Source organism: Sebastes fasciatus, chromosome 10 (assembly GCF_043250625.1).
Source record: "Sebastes fasciatus isolate fSebFas1 chromosome 10, fSebFas1.pri, whole genome shotgun sequence".
NCBI classification, from domain to species: Eukaryota; Metazoa; Chordata; class Actinopteri; order Perciformes; family Sebastidae; genus Sebastes; species Sebastes fasciatus.
In genome coordinates this window covers 35,428,246-35,443,245 of record NC_133804.1, presented here as the reverse complement: position 1 = coordinate 35,443,245, position 15,000 = coordinate 35,428,246, and the positions used below count along the sequence as shown (strand labels likewise).

The window sequence follows — 15,000 nt, the reverse complement described above, 5'->3', positions numbered from 1 at the left end:
TATATTCTGCATCAGGAAATAGGTCAAAGAGTTCATGTGAATAACTGACCTTTCATTATAATCCAGGTTAAGGTTAAGATACCACGTGCTAGGAGGAGGTAAATGACTAATTAAAACAGTTTTTAGATGACACATCATAGTCTTTTAATCAGAGGACAACAATAAAAGCATATAAAGATGAAATTGAAGGTTGGAGGAGTTCAACAGGTGAATCCGTCGACGCTCTGCAGCACTTTCTCCTGCACCAGTCGTGGTACAACCTTCACCAAACACGGCTGGCTTCTTATTGTTTCCTAAACCATAACAAATACAATAATATGTACATATAATAATAACTGTACATAAAAAAATGGAGACGAACATTTTTTAAAATGAAATAATATAATAAAATAACGTACAAAAATATAAAAAAATAAAATAAAATAAAATATAGTAAATTAAAATTAAAACATTTGAAAATAATAATAATAATAATAATAAATAAATGAAATTAATAAAAATAATAAAAATAAAATAAATGATAGTAAACACCTCAGAAGACACCTGAGACAATAGAGAGACAAGAGATGCTCCTATCTTGGATGAGTTTCATTTAATAATTAAACATGTTTAATTATATAACAGAGCATTTCAGTGTTCACTTTTTTTGTTTTCGGCTTTTTTAAAGCTCAGTTTGTCTCGGTGGTTTGACCTCTGACCTCAGAAAAAGAAGGCTGCAGGTTTGATTCCTGTGTTTTTACACATTTATATCTGCATAATGAATGCATAACTTGATGTCCGTTTAATAATATTAACTGTATTTCCACCATAGTTTAGAAGTTTCTTGATGTGTGTTTGTTGTTTTGTGGAGAATCAGAGTTCAGATCTTCTTAACTTCATCAGTCCATCATAAATAAATAATCATCTTTGACATCAGAGTTGTGAAAAGGTCGAGATTATCTCAGAGATCAAAGTCGCGGTCTGACGGCCCGCTCCGAACAGGATGCCGCTGCCCGCTTCAGCGTCGAGCGAGCTAAAAGCGGCTCGTCCAAAGCCGCCTCCCGCCGGGTCCTGGCTCCGGTTAGCCGCCTCCGCCGGCGCCGGCAGCTGTTCCCGGTGGGCTCGGCCCGGCGGCGAGGCGGCGTCTCCAGGACAGATGGCGGGTCGGCGGGGGGGTGGGGGTGCGGCGCGAGGCCGCGACCCTCCGGGAACCCGTCCAATGAGAGCGCACAAACAGCAGGGGAGTTAGCCACAGGTCTGGTTGCTAGGTTAGTGTTGCATCATGGGAACTAATGAACGGAGGCCGGCTGGAGTTGCGTTTGTTTGTGTGTGAGTGGCGAGGTGATGTCAGAGTGTTAATGGGGGAGAGTTTACATCAGGTAAACACACACGCACGCACGCACGCACGCACACACACACACACACACACACACACACACACACATACACACACACACACACACATACACACACACAAACACACACACACACACACACACACACACACACACACACACACACACACACACACACACACACACATACACACACACACACATACACACACACAAACACACACACACACACACACACACACGCACGCACGCACACACACACACACACACACACACACACACACACACACACACAAACACACACACACGGCTCCCTGGTGAGTCCAGCTTTGTTTTTCTGATGTCCTGCTGCGACCCTCAGTGGGGGGTGGGTCGCCATGGAAACAAGGAGACAGTTAGGGGTGTCGGGGGTTAGTCATCAGATACCTGATGCACACACCTACACACACACACACACACACACACACACACACACACACCTGCACGCACACACACACACACACACATGAGACAATAAAACCCTCTCTACACCAGTTTTCAGAAGAAAGTTAAAAAGTAGTTTACGATGCAGAATGAACGCCCCGCTGGGTCCACGAGAAGAAAGGAATAAAAGACAGAAAGTGAAACACGCTGAAGGTAAACCACAGAGAAATATAAAAGAGAAAACAGGGCATGAAAGGCTTTGTGTTAAATACGTTTACACACTTGATTTATTGCTTCTCCTTTATGCTGAATTCAAGTATACGGTTATGCAGTTAAATCTATAACAATGTCTCATATTTTAAAATGATAAATCTAATCAGTGAACTTCTAACTCCAGCTGTCGGATAAATGGAGTTTAGTACAATATTCCCCTTTAAGTACAAGTACAATACTGAATAAATAAGTGTCGTATGAGCCCTTAAGAGACTCTCCCTGCTCCTTTATCTGTGTATGAAGTACTACAGTAAATGTACTCCGTTACATGGCGTGCGGAGGCGTTGGCATTGGCGTTGGCGGGCGCTGCTCTGCTAATAGATTAACAGAAGCTTAAGGTGTGTGCCAGTCACATGCCGCTGCTTCACGTTACAGCCTCTTGATCGCCTATTAAGCCCCGCAGATTAATGCTCTCAGTAATTAATGAGCAGCTTAGCGGCAAATCACAGAGTGGACCCGCTCTCCTAAACCGATATTGTTTCTCATTAGCGATGGAACCGGTGAGCGTGGTCGAGCATTTCCTGACCTGTCGCTCAGCACGCCGCTGATTGATGAACGCTGCCGGTCGCTCCGAATTAGCAGAGTTAGCAGCTAACTGCTGCGGCCGCGCTGCAGACAGGAAGTTAGTAGTTACTAGAGAGTACTTTTACTCTCCTCCAGTACTGTTCCCTCTGCGGTATAAATATATATATAAACATGTGTATACATTCAGTACAGTAAGTCACAACATGGGTTATCTGGAAATCTGTAAATGTGTCCAAGAAGACCAAGAAATCAAAAGAAAAAGTAAGATTGAATTTAAAAGTTTCAACAATTCATTAATTTTTTTTTTACACCAAACAACATTGTCCAAAAGTTTCCTATCTTCACATTTGTAGCCAAACAAACAGACATGAAGTCTCCATTACACAGAGAAACACAACTATTTGCATATTTATCCCAATAGAACCGGCATTATTTTGCGGCCCTATGCCCTTTTGCCGACCGCCTCACGTCCGCCGATGTCTTTATGTATAGCCTAATACACTTCAGATAACTATCTTGAGATATCTGTTGACTCTTTGAAGGTTGTTTCCGTGTTGCAGTAGGTTTCTAAATGCTCAGGACACGGCGTAGATCTCTCCTGTCACGTTTGTAAATCGTCGATGCACCATTTGACAACCGTCATTGGCGCGGTGCTTTGCACACGGTTCACCGCCTAATAACACAGCTTGTGATTGAAGAAGAGAGAGTCAACATGTCAAACAGTAACGTTAAAGAGTTGTTTGGATAGTCAGCGTTAGATAAATCAAATATTGAATTATCACTTTTATTATTATTTCCGTGATGGAGGCGTGACGGCTCGTCGCTGCATACACCCGTTACTGAGATATTATTAAAGGTCTTAAATGAGTCCTTTGACGCAACCCCAGACGTATACTTTGGGCGAAAGCACCGGTAGTCTTTGTTCTAATTCCTGTTCACGACTACACTCATCTGATAACTGCAGTCTCTTTGCATTACGTCCATTCTGGCTGGAAACATCAGAGATATTTGTTAATTACTTAATGAATGAATGTCTCTAAACTATGAACAGTCCCAGATAAGTTCATTGGATGTATTCAACATCAACATCAGCATTGAAGCTGAAATCAGGGTTTTTACGTCAGTATTTTCAGTATTATTCCATTGCAGCACTTTTTCTTTTACTCATTGATTGAGTGCATTAAAGACTGAACTCCTTAGAGGTAAGCCTCAGTACAGATGTGGGCCAGATGTTTGTAACCAGGTTAGAGAATCAGAAGGTATAGAAAACGGTTGAATGAATCCTTCAGTGAAGAATAGCGGGAAGCTGCGAGGAGGTGCAGCAGCCTTGAAGTTGAACTAGGGGCTTTAACAGCAGTATTTTCAGTAGTATTCCATCGTGGTAGTATTACTCATGGACTCATGGACTCATCGATCAGAGTATTTCTGTGTTAGTGAACCTCCTGAATCTAAACCTTCACATGTCTTCTCTGTGAGTCGGAGAGCTGACAGCAGCAGCAGCAGAATCCTCCCCGTTTAGCACATTTACATGAGATAAACACCAACTTCACTTATTCTCACCGCTGTGAAACCGCCACCGTCGTGCAGCCGTAATTGTGCCGTCCTACTGTAAATTATAGTCATACGCTGCTTTTCTTCAAAACAAAAACAGCTGCAGCACAAACAGCAGCAGACGTCTGAAACGTCTGAGACGCTCCAAACTGCACCGAGAAAACATCCCTTTATCAAGTCACGTCGTCTCAACATTAAAACCTCAATGTCCGACACTTTCTAATATTTATATTGTGTATGATCTTGTTCCTTCATTGATGCTATAAGATGTTAATTAAATATTCACACCAAAGACTATTTCATCAAATAGAAATATTCTATTTCTGATCGTTGGAAACATCTGGATCTCCACTAGAATTTAAAATATAGTATTAATATAAAGTTGTGTGGGTTCAGACATTGCTTTGTATTGAACGCTGAAGAGGTTATTAAAACTATGCTCTTATGTGATGTTGAAGATGGAGCGTTTATTAGTTAAGAGTATAAAGAGCTTCATGGCCACTGACGCTTTGAAACAAATTTCATTTTTTCCTGTTTGACGTTTGCAAGAATCTGGACGTCCAAATCAGCCGTTTTAAAAGTAAAACACACAACTTTATCGACCTTTTACTACAAGCTTTGTCAAGCTCTGGATTCCTGCAGGTACTAATAATAATAATAACTTGGATTTATATAAATCTGAGGCCATGGTTCTCAGCAGGAAACCGGTGGTTTGCCTACTCCGGGTAGGGAATGAGTCCTTACCCCAAGTGAAGGAGTTTAAGTATCTCGGGGTCTTGTTCGCGAGTGAGGGGACGATGGAACGTGAGATTGGTCGGAGAATCGGAGCAGCAGGGGCGGTATTGCATTCGCTTTACCGCACCGTTGTGACGAAAAGAGAGCTGAGCCGGAAGGCAAAGCTCTCGATCTACCGTTCAATCTTCGTTCCTACTCTCACCTATGGTCATGAGGGTTGGGTCATGACCGAAAGAACGAGGTCGCGGGTGCAAGCGGCCGAAATGGGTTTCCTCAGGAGGGTGGCTGGCGTCTCCCTTAGAGATAGGGTAAGAAGCTCAGTCATCCGTGAGGGACTCGGAGTAGAGTCCTTGCTCCTTTGCGTCGAAAGGAGCCAGTTGAGGTGGTTCGGGCATCTAGCACGGATGCCTCCTGGGCGCCTCCCTTGGGAGGTGTTCCAGGCACGACCAGCTGGGAGGAGACCACGGGGAAGACCCAGGACTAGGTGGAGAGATTATATCTCCACACTGGCCTGGGAACGCCTCGGGATCCCCCAGTCAGAGCTGGTTAATGTGGCCCGGGAAAGGGAAGTTTGGGGTCCCCTGCTGGAGCTGTTGCCCCCGCGACCCGATCCCGGATAAGCGGTTGAAGATGGATGGATGGATGGATTTATATAGCGCCTTTCAAGAAACCCAAGGACGCTTAACAAAGACGTAAATAAACACAACAATGGAACATAGCAGTAGCTAGAGGCCATAGGCCTTGGTGAAGAGGTAGGTCTTGAGTAGTCTTTTGAAGGTGTCCAGAGATGGTGCGTTGCGGAGCTCTATGGTAAAGTTCGCAGTCTTGTGTGAGGGATGGAGAGCTGACCCGTGCCTGAGGATCTAAGGTTCCGGGGCTGTGTGTAAGGGTGGAGGAGGTCAGATAGGTACTGAGGAGCCAGGGCGTTGAGGGATTTGTAGGTGAGGAGGAGGATTTTGTAGGTGATGCGGGACTTGACCGGGAGCCAGTGGAGGTGGATGAGGGTGGGGGTGATGTGCTGCCAGGGCTTGGTGCGGGTGAGAACCCTGGCAGCCGAGTTTTGCACATACTGGAGCCTGTCCAGGGCTTTGCTGGGAACCCCGGACAGAACTCCATTGCAGTAGTCCAAACGGGAGGTGACGAAAGCGTGGATGAGGGTTTCTGCCACAGAGTCAGAGAGTGATTGCCGAGACGTGAGATGTTTTTGAGGTGGAAGAAGGCGGATTTGGTGATGGACCTGATGTGAGATTGGAATGATAGTGTTGGGTCCAGGATGACACCCAGGTTGCGGACTTCCGAGGATGGGGAGAAAGAACAGCCGTCAACGTCCAGGTGTAGATCTCCAACCTTCCGGAGCAGGGCCTTGGGTGCCACAACCATGAGCTCGGTTTTGTTGCTGTTGAGTTTTAGGAAGTTAGATGACATCCAGATTTGTATTGCATGCAGGCAATAGAATAGAAATAATAGAATATTAAATAATACAAATCATTTCATATGAATCTTGTAATGCAATGTACTGAAACGATGTACGCCGTGTAGTAGCAGGAATCTGGAGATATGATCAACCCGTTCTCTCCCAACTCGTTAAATACCGCCGTTTGGTCAGCGCCCCTCGGCATCGGAAACCGACGCACGGAGGCGCCCTTTAGTAACAGTATGTCACCAACCGGGCTTTCAACTTACTCCGATGTAAACCCACCCGCGGCGTTAATAGACGGTCGGAGCGGTGACGTAGTATTAATAGCATGAGAGTCCGTTCAGGGCGGGATGGAGGGGAGGTGGACGGGTCCAACAGACACAGGCTGGTCTCTTCCACCGTTAGAAGATATACCTACAAAAGGTAATTAATATATATCCAACTAAATCAAGTAATGTGTAATTCACATAATCATAAACCAGCAAGTATAAAGAGAGACAAAACTACAGAAGAAGAAACAGAAATATGTGAAATATAAACAACTAAACACGACCGTGACGTAAAATCTACCGTATATATATATATATATAAATATATATATATATATAGTATATATACATAAAACTGAAAGTGTTCCTATTTAAAGGGTGATTTTTGACTACCCATAATGCACCTGTTGCTCAGAGATGCAGATGATTGCATAACATTTTCATATCATTAAGCAGCCTCTGAACGTTCTGTACCAGGTTCTCTCTGTTCCGGTCCTCTCTGTGATGTCATAGCGGCCTTCATCTATCTGAGGCGGCGTTTGACCACCACGCTGTGACCTGAACCTCCTCGCCCGCCTCTCGCTGGGGTTCGCCATCAATTTCCTGCGCCGAGGATGAAGCCGTGGCACATCCTTCCACCTCCAGCCTGCCAATTACCCGTCCTCGCATCGTCCTCGCTCGACCCGCGACCCCGAAGCCGAGCGGCGATGAAAGCGTAGAGATACCGAGCACCTTATTCATATTCATCCGCCAGGTAACCTCTCTGTGCGCCCGGCGGGGGGGCGGCAGGGGGGTGGCGGGGCGGAGGGGGGGTCCACCTTGTCCTCAGAGTCCAGCCGGCCGATCCAGCCAATTAGGGAAGCCGGTCTCAATAGAAGGAGGTCTGGATGGGGTTCAGTCAGAGCTGTTGTCACGGCAACGGAGGGCTTTGATGCTGCTTTTGTATTGTGAGGCGAGGGAGGGAGGCGAGAGCAGACAAAGAGCGGAGGGACGGCGGCGGGGAGGGGGGGGGGGGAGGGAGGTCAAAGTGAAGAGGAGCGATGAAGGTAAACGGAGGAGAATAAAGATCAGTAACAAACCACCCCCGCCCGACTCCGTCCAGGAAGTGGACAGCGGGACGACGTCTGGGCTCCACTTGGCCCCGAGCCTTGCTTTGCAGGATTTAGACGAGATTACGGGGTTTTGGAGGAGGGGGGACGTCAGACGAACAAAAACCGATGGCTAATCCGTAGTGACCCCCTGCTAATCCACTTATTTGCCAGGTATTAACGTAACGATCCTTCCTAAGTTAATAAGGTTTCCCCTCATCCGGCCTCCAACACAGCAGGAGGAGGAGGAGGAGGAGGAGGAGGAAGAGGAGGAGGAGGAGGAGGAGGAGGAGGAGGAGGAGGAGGAGGAGGAGGAGGAGGAAGAGGAGGAGGAGGAGGAGGAAGAGGAGGAGGAGGAGGAGGAGGAGGAGGAGGAGGAGGAAGAGGAGGAGGAGGAGGAAGAGGAGGAGGAGGAGGAGGAGCAGGGACCTCCCCTTCATGTCAGCATCAACACAACAGAAGTTTTGTGTTTCTTTCGGGTCCTCAACAACACTGCCAGACCCCCCCAGTGTGTCTCCATCTTTACAGACTTTATTTTTAATTTGACTGGAGATCTAAAAGTTTCCAAAGATACCAAACGGCTGAATTTAGTGTCTAAAATGATGCCCTGAATATCTTCATTGATGGAATCAGCTGAGGCTGTCACGGTGAAGGAATTTCCACTGCAATATGCTTTATTATTATCTTTTCAGTTTTGCAAATGACTGCTTTGATCCTGATTTTAGTGCCGTATAAGTAAGCGTTATTGTTAGGTTGTTATTAGGTTGTCATTAGGTTGTCATTAGGTATGGTGCTGCTTTTTAAGATGACAGTTTTAAAACAAATTCAATAATTAGTTTATCGTTAAATGCAGAACACAGAAGGGCAACGAGGAGCAGCGTTTTTTTACCGCTGATACTCTTTGGTCGCGTCTGGTTGCGATGATACGGAAGTAAAAATATGGGCACAAGGTGGCATACTTCCTGTGGATGAAGGGAAGACTGGAGCACGTAGAGAGAGAGGACGGACCTGCCGGTCTATCTGGAGTCATTTCTCCTCCGTTGTTGTTGTCGTCCACTGACAGTGACGAGCGGAGTGTTTTACCCAAAGTTGAACATTTATGAACTCAGCGACCAGAAAAAAACCACCAAACGTGCAGCGTTCAGAGCCGTAGAGACGCTCAGCGCCTCGTTAAGCTGCCGCCGTTTGTAGCATGATGTAAATACGCGGCGCTCCGGTTGCTAATAACTAAAAAAATTATAAAAAACATGAGCATAGCGGTGGTGACCATAAAAAAAACATGCAGTCTTGGGTTCAAATAGGAAACAAATTCTCTACAACGGTTCGTTTGATATCTTACAAAAAGGTAGTCATCATTTTTTGTGATTTTCCTACGAATGTCCAGCAACACGTGCTCGTTACACGCACACAGTCTTTTCAAAATAAACCTCACCGTGCTCACAGGAAACTACTTGTTTAGGTTTAGGCAACAGAACTACTTAGTTAGGTTCAGGAAAACATCGAAGTTTGGATTAAAATTGATTCTGGTTTCACACGGAGCCGAACGCCGGTCTCCTGGTGTCGTGTTTTTTGACCCTCCCGTCCACCCCGACCTCCTCCCTACACGGCGTTTCTCACTCTTTATACTTCCTGGTTCACAAATACATGGATTACATATGATTTTGTGGGTTATATACAAATTACAGTGCATTAATTTTCATAGGTATAACTTCAAACGGTGTTTGAGACCAGCCTGAACTAGGCTATATGTCACTCAGATTAAACATCCTGTAGATTCACGTGTCCAAAGGAAGGTGGAGGTCAGAGTAACTAGGAGGGACACACAGTAGATGTTGTGATCTCAGAAGCCGTCAGAGTTGTTGCTTAAAGAGTTGTTGGGTTCTGTTAAACTTTAGACATTTCAAATGAAACCTGTTTCTGCTGCTGAAATATTCTCTGCATCATTTTCCACCAAATCTCTGAAAGTTTTTCACCCCCAAACATTCCAGCCGCATACATAACGGCAGCAAAACGGTATAACGAGAAAAAGCAAACGAGTGCAGAACATGAATAACAATAAAACAGATGAGAGTGTGAAAGTCGTGGCAGTTTTGATTCGTTGTGTAGAAATATATGGATGGAAAAACTGAAATGGAAAAATGCACAGCGGCTTTATTAGAATGTGACAAAAACCAGCAGCCGAGCAAATGGAAGGAAAACGGCGTTCGATATGAAAACACACAAAAGATATGAAATATGTGGAGTGTGAAAAATGATAAAAAAAAAGTATGGATTTATGCAGAATGTAAAACATCACAGCTGCAGGGAGGAAAATATGTGAATTTAAAGTTGAAACGTGATGAGAAAAATCTGCGTTTGACACAGAAGAATGAAGGGAGGAGGTCAGGAGAGGACGAAGAGGAGAGGAGGGGGAGGAGGAGGAGGAGGAAAGAGGTTTGAAGGAAGGGAGGAGAAGACGGAGGACGGAGGGATTAGACGGATTCTGTCAGGTAAAGGAGGTCGTTAGCCGGGATCGAGCTAATTAAAATGTGATTTGTGCTACAAGCAGCTTACAGCCGGCTGCACGGAGAGAAGGAAGACGAGAAAAGAAGCTGAAACAAAAAAGGCAATTTAGACATATTGTGGTTTTAATTTATGTCCGTCTCTGAATGGACGAGCATTTCCTCCAAGAAAAGAAAGAAGTGAAAAGCATCACACTCTTTGAGCTCCTTTAGTCCAGTAAAGGTCCGACCTTCGACCTTCCTTCAGCCTGCTGGAGGCGGTTTGTTGGTGTGAACTGGTACAAATGGACACTTGAAGAACCGGCAGAATTCTGACTTATTATCTCCCGTCATGATTTGGATTTAGCGTCTCATAATTTTACGACTATGCATAAATACACTGGGTTTTTTATCCCGGTGGGAACGGACTTCCTCAGAAGAGTGATAGCAGGAGAGGTGACGTCGATGCCGGAGAGAGAACGAGCAGAGATAAAGCACCGTGCACGCTCACACGGTCGGGTCCATAAAAGCAGAATTTACAGGATGCTGTGACTTAATAATTTAAATGCAGACTACTGTATTAATTGGAGACTTGTACATGGTTGTCTGTTGTCTATAGGCCTGCGACACATAGATGGATTACTGAAGGTCCTCCTGGCTTTCAACGACTAAATGTCACTCAGAGAGACTCAACATAACTACAAAGACACCAAGACAACTACAAACATGCACAATGACTACAAAGAGACACAAAGAGACACTACATGACCACAAAGCTGCTCAAAATGACTACAAATAGACACAACACAACCACAACGAGACACACAGGGCTGCTACAAAGAGACACAAAATGACCACAAAGAGGCACAACCCAACTACAAAAAGACACAAAGCAGCTACAAAGAAACACAAAACAACCACAAGGTGACACAAAATGACTGCAAAGACACAGCAGAACTACAAATAGACACAGGACGAAGACAAAGAGACAAAAAATGACCACAATGAGGCACAAAACGACGACAAAGATGCATCCACAAAACGACGACAAAGATGCATCCACAAAACGACTACTAAGAGACACAAATCAGTTACAAAGAGACACAACACAACAACAAAAAGAAGCTAAACAGCTGTTTTCTGTCGGTCTGACTCCTGTGACGGACAGGTGGGTGGGGGGTCTTCAGCATGTCTGTCCCGGGGACACAGTGTCTCATAATACGTCCACGCTGTGACAGCCTGGTTACCTGTCCAGGTAAACCAGCCCTGTAACCATGACAACATCACAACCACTCGAAATACACCCGGCTGTGTTTACATCACTCTGTATTCATTTTATATCACTTATTTTCTGCTGTTTGATTGATTCTTCCTCCTCCTCCTCTTCCTCCTCCTCCTCCTCTTCCTCCTCCTCGTTCTCCTATCCTCCTCCTCCTCCTCCTCCTCCTCCCTCCTCCTCCTCTTCTTCCTCCTCCTCCTCCTCCTCCTCCTCCTCCTCTCCTCCTCCTCCTCGTCCTCCCTCCTCCTCCTCCTCCTCCTCTCCTCCTCCTCCTCCTCTTCCTCCTCCTCGTCCTCCCTCCTCCTCCTCTTCTTCCTCCTCCTCCTCCTCCTCCTCCTCCTCCTCGTCCTCCCTCCTCCTCCTCTTCTTCCTCCTCCTCCTCCTCCTCCTCCTCCTCCTCCTCCTCCTCCTCCTCGTCCTCCCTCCTCCTCCTCTTCTTCCTCCTCCTCCTCCTCCTCCTCCTCGTCCTCCCTCCTCCTCCTCTTCTTCCTCCTCCTCCTCCTCCTCCTCCTCCTCCTCCTCCTCCTCCTCCTCCTCCTCCTCCTCCTCCTCCTCCTCTTCCTCCTCCTCCTCCTCCTCCTCCTCCTCCTCCTCCTCTTCCTCCTCCTCCTCCTCCTCCTCCTCCTCCTCCTCCTCCTCGTCCTCCCTCCTCCTCCTCTTCTTCCTCCTCCTCCTCCTCCTCCTCCTCCTCCTCCTCCTCCTCCTCGTCCTCCCTCCTCCTCCTCCTCCTCCTCCTCTTCTCCTCCTCCTCCTCCTCCTCCCTCCTCCTCCTCCTCCTCCTCTTCCTCCTCCTCCTCCTCCTCCTCCTCCTCCTCCTCCTCCTCCTCCTCCTCGTCCTCCCTCCTCCTCTTCCTCCTCCTCCTCCTCCTCCTCCTCGTCCTCCTCCTCCTCCTCCTCCTCTTCCTCCTCCTCGTCCTCCTAGTCCTCCTCCTCCTCCTCCTCCTCCTCCTCCTCCTCCTCTTCTTCCTCCTCCTCCTCCTCCTCCTCCTCCTCCTGTTTCTGTGTTGTATTGATTTCTTCTTTCACTTCAGAGCAGCCCAGACGGCCTTGACTCCGGCGTACAGTACTGTACTGTATGTGTGTGTTCATGTATTTCTGCCAGCGAACATTCAGCTGCTTCTCTTTGGCTTTTTCTGCTGATTCACTTGTTTCATTCATTCACACGGAGACGTCCAGAGTTTAACAGTCTGATGGACATGATACCTGAAATGTAATCTCTCGACCGTGGTCTGAAAGCGGACCTTACGGTCGAGCTTTGCTTCGAGTATCCAGATGGATGTGTTAAAGTGGGAAGAGAGGGACTTCTTGTGTTCTTCTAGGAGGCTGGCTATGGCTGCCATGTTGAGTTCATTGCTAATGTTAGCTTCCCCCACGGGTGAGGGGGTGAGGGGGTGAGGGGGTGAGGGGGTGAGGGGTCGGGGGATTTGTTGGTTTGCTCTTTCTTATTCTGTAGTCTTGTTGCCATATTTCTGTTGTCAGTCGTTCGAAGTTACTACATCGTTCACTTCTCAAGTTTTAAAGAAGTTACGGGGTGTTAAAAAGTTAGAAAGGTTTAGAAAAGTAAGGAGGACGGGAGGACGGGAGCGAGACATGGTGCGTTTCTACATCATCGTCTTCAACCGGAAGTCAGTCGCCACATTATCATGTACAATATTCAGAGAGATATACAGCGCAACTACAAAGAGACAGAAAGAAACAGGTAATTTAAAGCCGACACTTTTGAGTCCGTCTCATTAGAGATACTCACTGCTAGAACACCACATGTGGATTAATCCACCACTGAAAATAGTCCCCAACAAAGTCACTATCTCCTCCTGTTTGGTAACGTTTGCTGAAGACTCCAGTGAGCAGCTGTTTGGTAACGTTTGCTGAAGACTCCAGTGAGCAGCTGTTTGGTAACGTTTGCTGAAGACTCCAGTGAGCAGCTGTTTGGTAACGTTTGCTGAAGACTCCAGTGAGCAGCTGTTTGAGGAGATTACTGAGCCTTTTTTTTAATTCAATTTTGCTGTATTATAACATTTGCAGCTAAACTGTTCTGAAATCTGCACTTCTAACTGCATTATCACGTGACAACGACAGCGGACACGATGTTCTCTGAGACGCATCATCAGTCTGAGAGACGTTTCGCTGCAGGCCGCGCCTCTTTCACAGAAGCTATTCGGTGGCATCGTCACGTTTCACAAATGATTGTCATTTGCAAATTGCAGATAAATTTGCGAGTCACAAGTGCGGCGTTTGTTTTGATCGGTGATACGTGTCGAAACCAGCGAGAGGAAATGATCTGGTGTTGTAAAATTGGGTGAAATGAGCTCCTGGTTTCCTCCGAAATGAACCAGTCGCTGCCTGTAAGGGAGGAAATCTAAAAACTGATGGAGTGATTTGGAAAATGCGACTATTTGTGGTTAATAGGAGAAAACGCCGGCATTGTTCATGTTTTGGAAGTGTACACAAACCATTACCTGTGAAATGAAACATTTCCGTCTCTGCTTTTTCTTCCGTCGCCTCGCTGATTTATTCTGGGTTTCATCACATTATCAGATATTTGATGTGTTTCCATACGAGAGGAACAAGACATTCAGAGACAAAGAGCTTCCCTTTGCTTTGCAGCCTGATTCCTTCTCCTCCACGCTGACGGGTTCTCTTTACTAACTGAATTAGAAACATTCAGTTGTTTTTCTCTGCAGCTGAATTGGACCGAGCGAGCCTGAGGGGCGTTTGGCTAAACTGATATAAAAATATCTTTAATCACGCTGCGAGTATGTGGGGACTGTCAGAAAATAGCATGAAAGCGAGGGGAGATGTACTAAATGGAAAGTGGAATGCTGTAATTGTCCTTTAATGGACGTTTGCTAAAGTGTGAAATGCTTTTGAGCCGGTCTGTCATCATCACAGTCGTCCATAAATAGGCACAATGAGCGCCGCTGATGAGGCGTCCTGTTGGATTTGCAGCAGCAGAGATCTCTGACAGACGCTCAGACACATCCAGGTTGGTTCGGTGGAGGCCGGCCGGCGACTGCACGCTGAATCGGCTTCCTGTGATCCGCTCGCTGTGATTGGATTAAACCGTCATCCGTGGCAGATGATCTGCCCGTCCACCCACACAACAACAGCCATATCCCTGCCGATCCCCCCCGATCCCTAAGCAGATTTGACAGACAATAGCATTATAGCTCCACCACATGTCTTTCATTAACATGGGAGGGGGTGAAGAGGATGAGGAGGAGGAGGAGGAGGCAGGTGAACCAGGCCAGACCGCCGTGGTGCTCCAGACTCACCAGGTTCAGATCAGAATCCTTCTTGTTCTCTGATAACGTGCACCGATGAAAGGCTGCACGCTGAAACGATGAGTCAATTAGCAGAAAATTAAATTTTTGACATTCAATTAATTGCTTGAGTCATTCAGAAAGCAAAAGTGACAAAAACATCTCTGGTTTGAGCTTCTCCCAGCGTGAGACGATGTGCTGATTCTCTCTGTTGTCTATCTTTTGTAAAGGGAATATCTTTGGTGAGACAAAACAAAACGACTGCTGGTAAACGGTCGATGGCGCCCTCCGGGTTGTGAGTGAGTCACCGCCGTACGGAGGGAGTTCAGGTATCTGGGTTGTTACCAGTGAGGGAAAAAGGAT

The 15,000-nt window shown here is 46.4% G+C and overlaps 2 protein-coding genes across 5 annotated transcripts in view; one reads left to right on the top strand and one right to left on the bottom strand.

Moving 5' to 3' along the window:
• The window catches only part of LOC141775844 (protocadherin-1-like), a 261,087-nt gene that overhangs the window by 144,975 nt on the left and 101,112 nt on the right, over window positions 1-15,000 (top strand). The gene's annotated exons all lie outside the window — the stretch shown is intronic.
• LOC141775842 (uncharacterized) lies at window positions 5,508-7,132 on the bottom strand. Its single transcript, XM_074649583.1, has 2 exons — window positions 7,002-7,132; window positions 5,508-6,237 (listed from the first exon to the last, which is right to left on the bottom strand). The coding sequence occupies exons 1-2, from the start codon at window positions 7,121-7,123 to the stop codon at window positions 5,523-5,525; spliced, it is 837 nt and encodes a 278-aa protein (XP_074505684.1). The 5' UTR covers window positions 7,124-7,132; the 3' UTR covers window positions 5,508-5,522.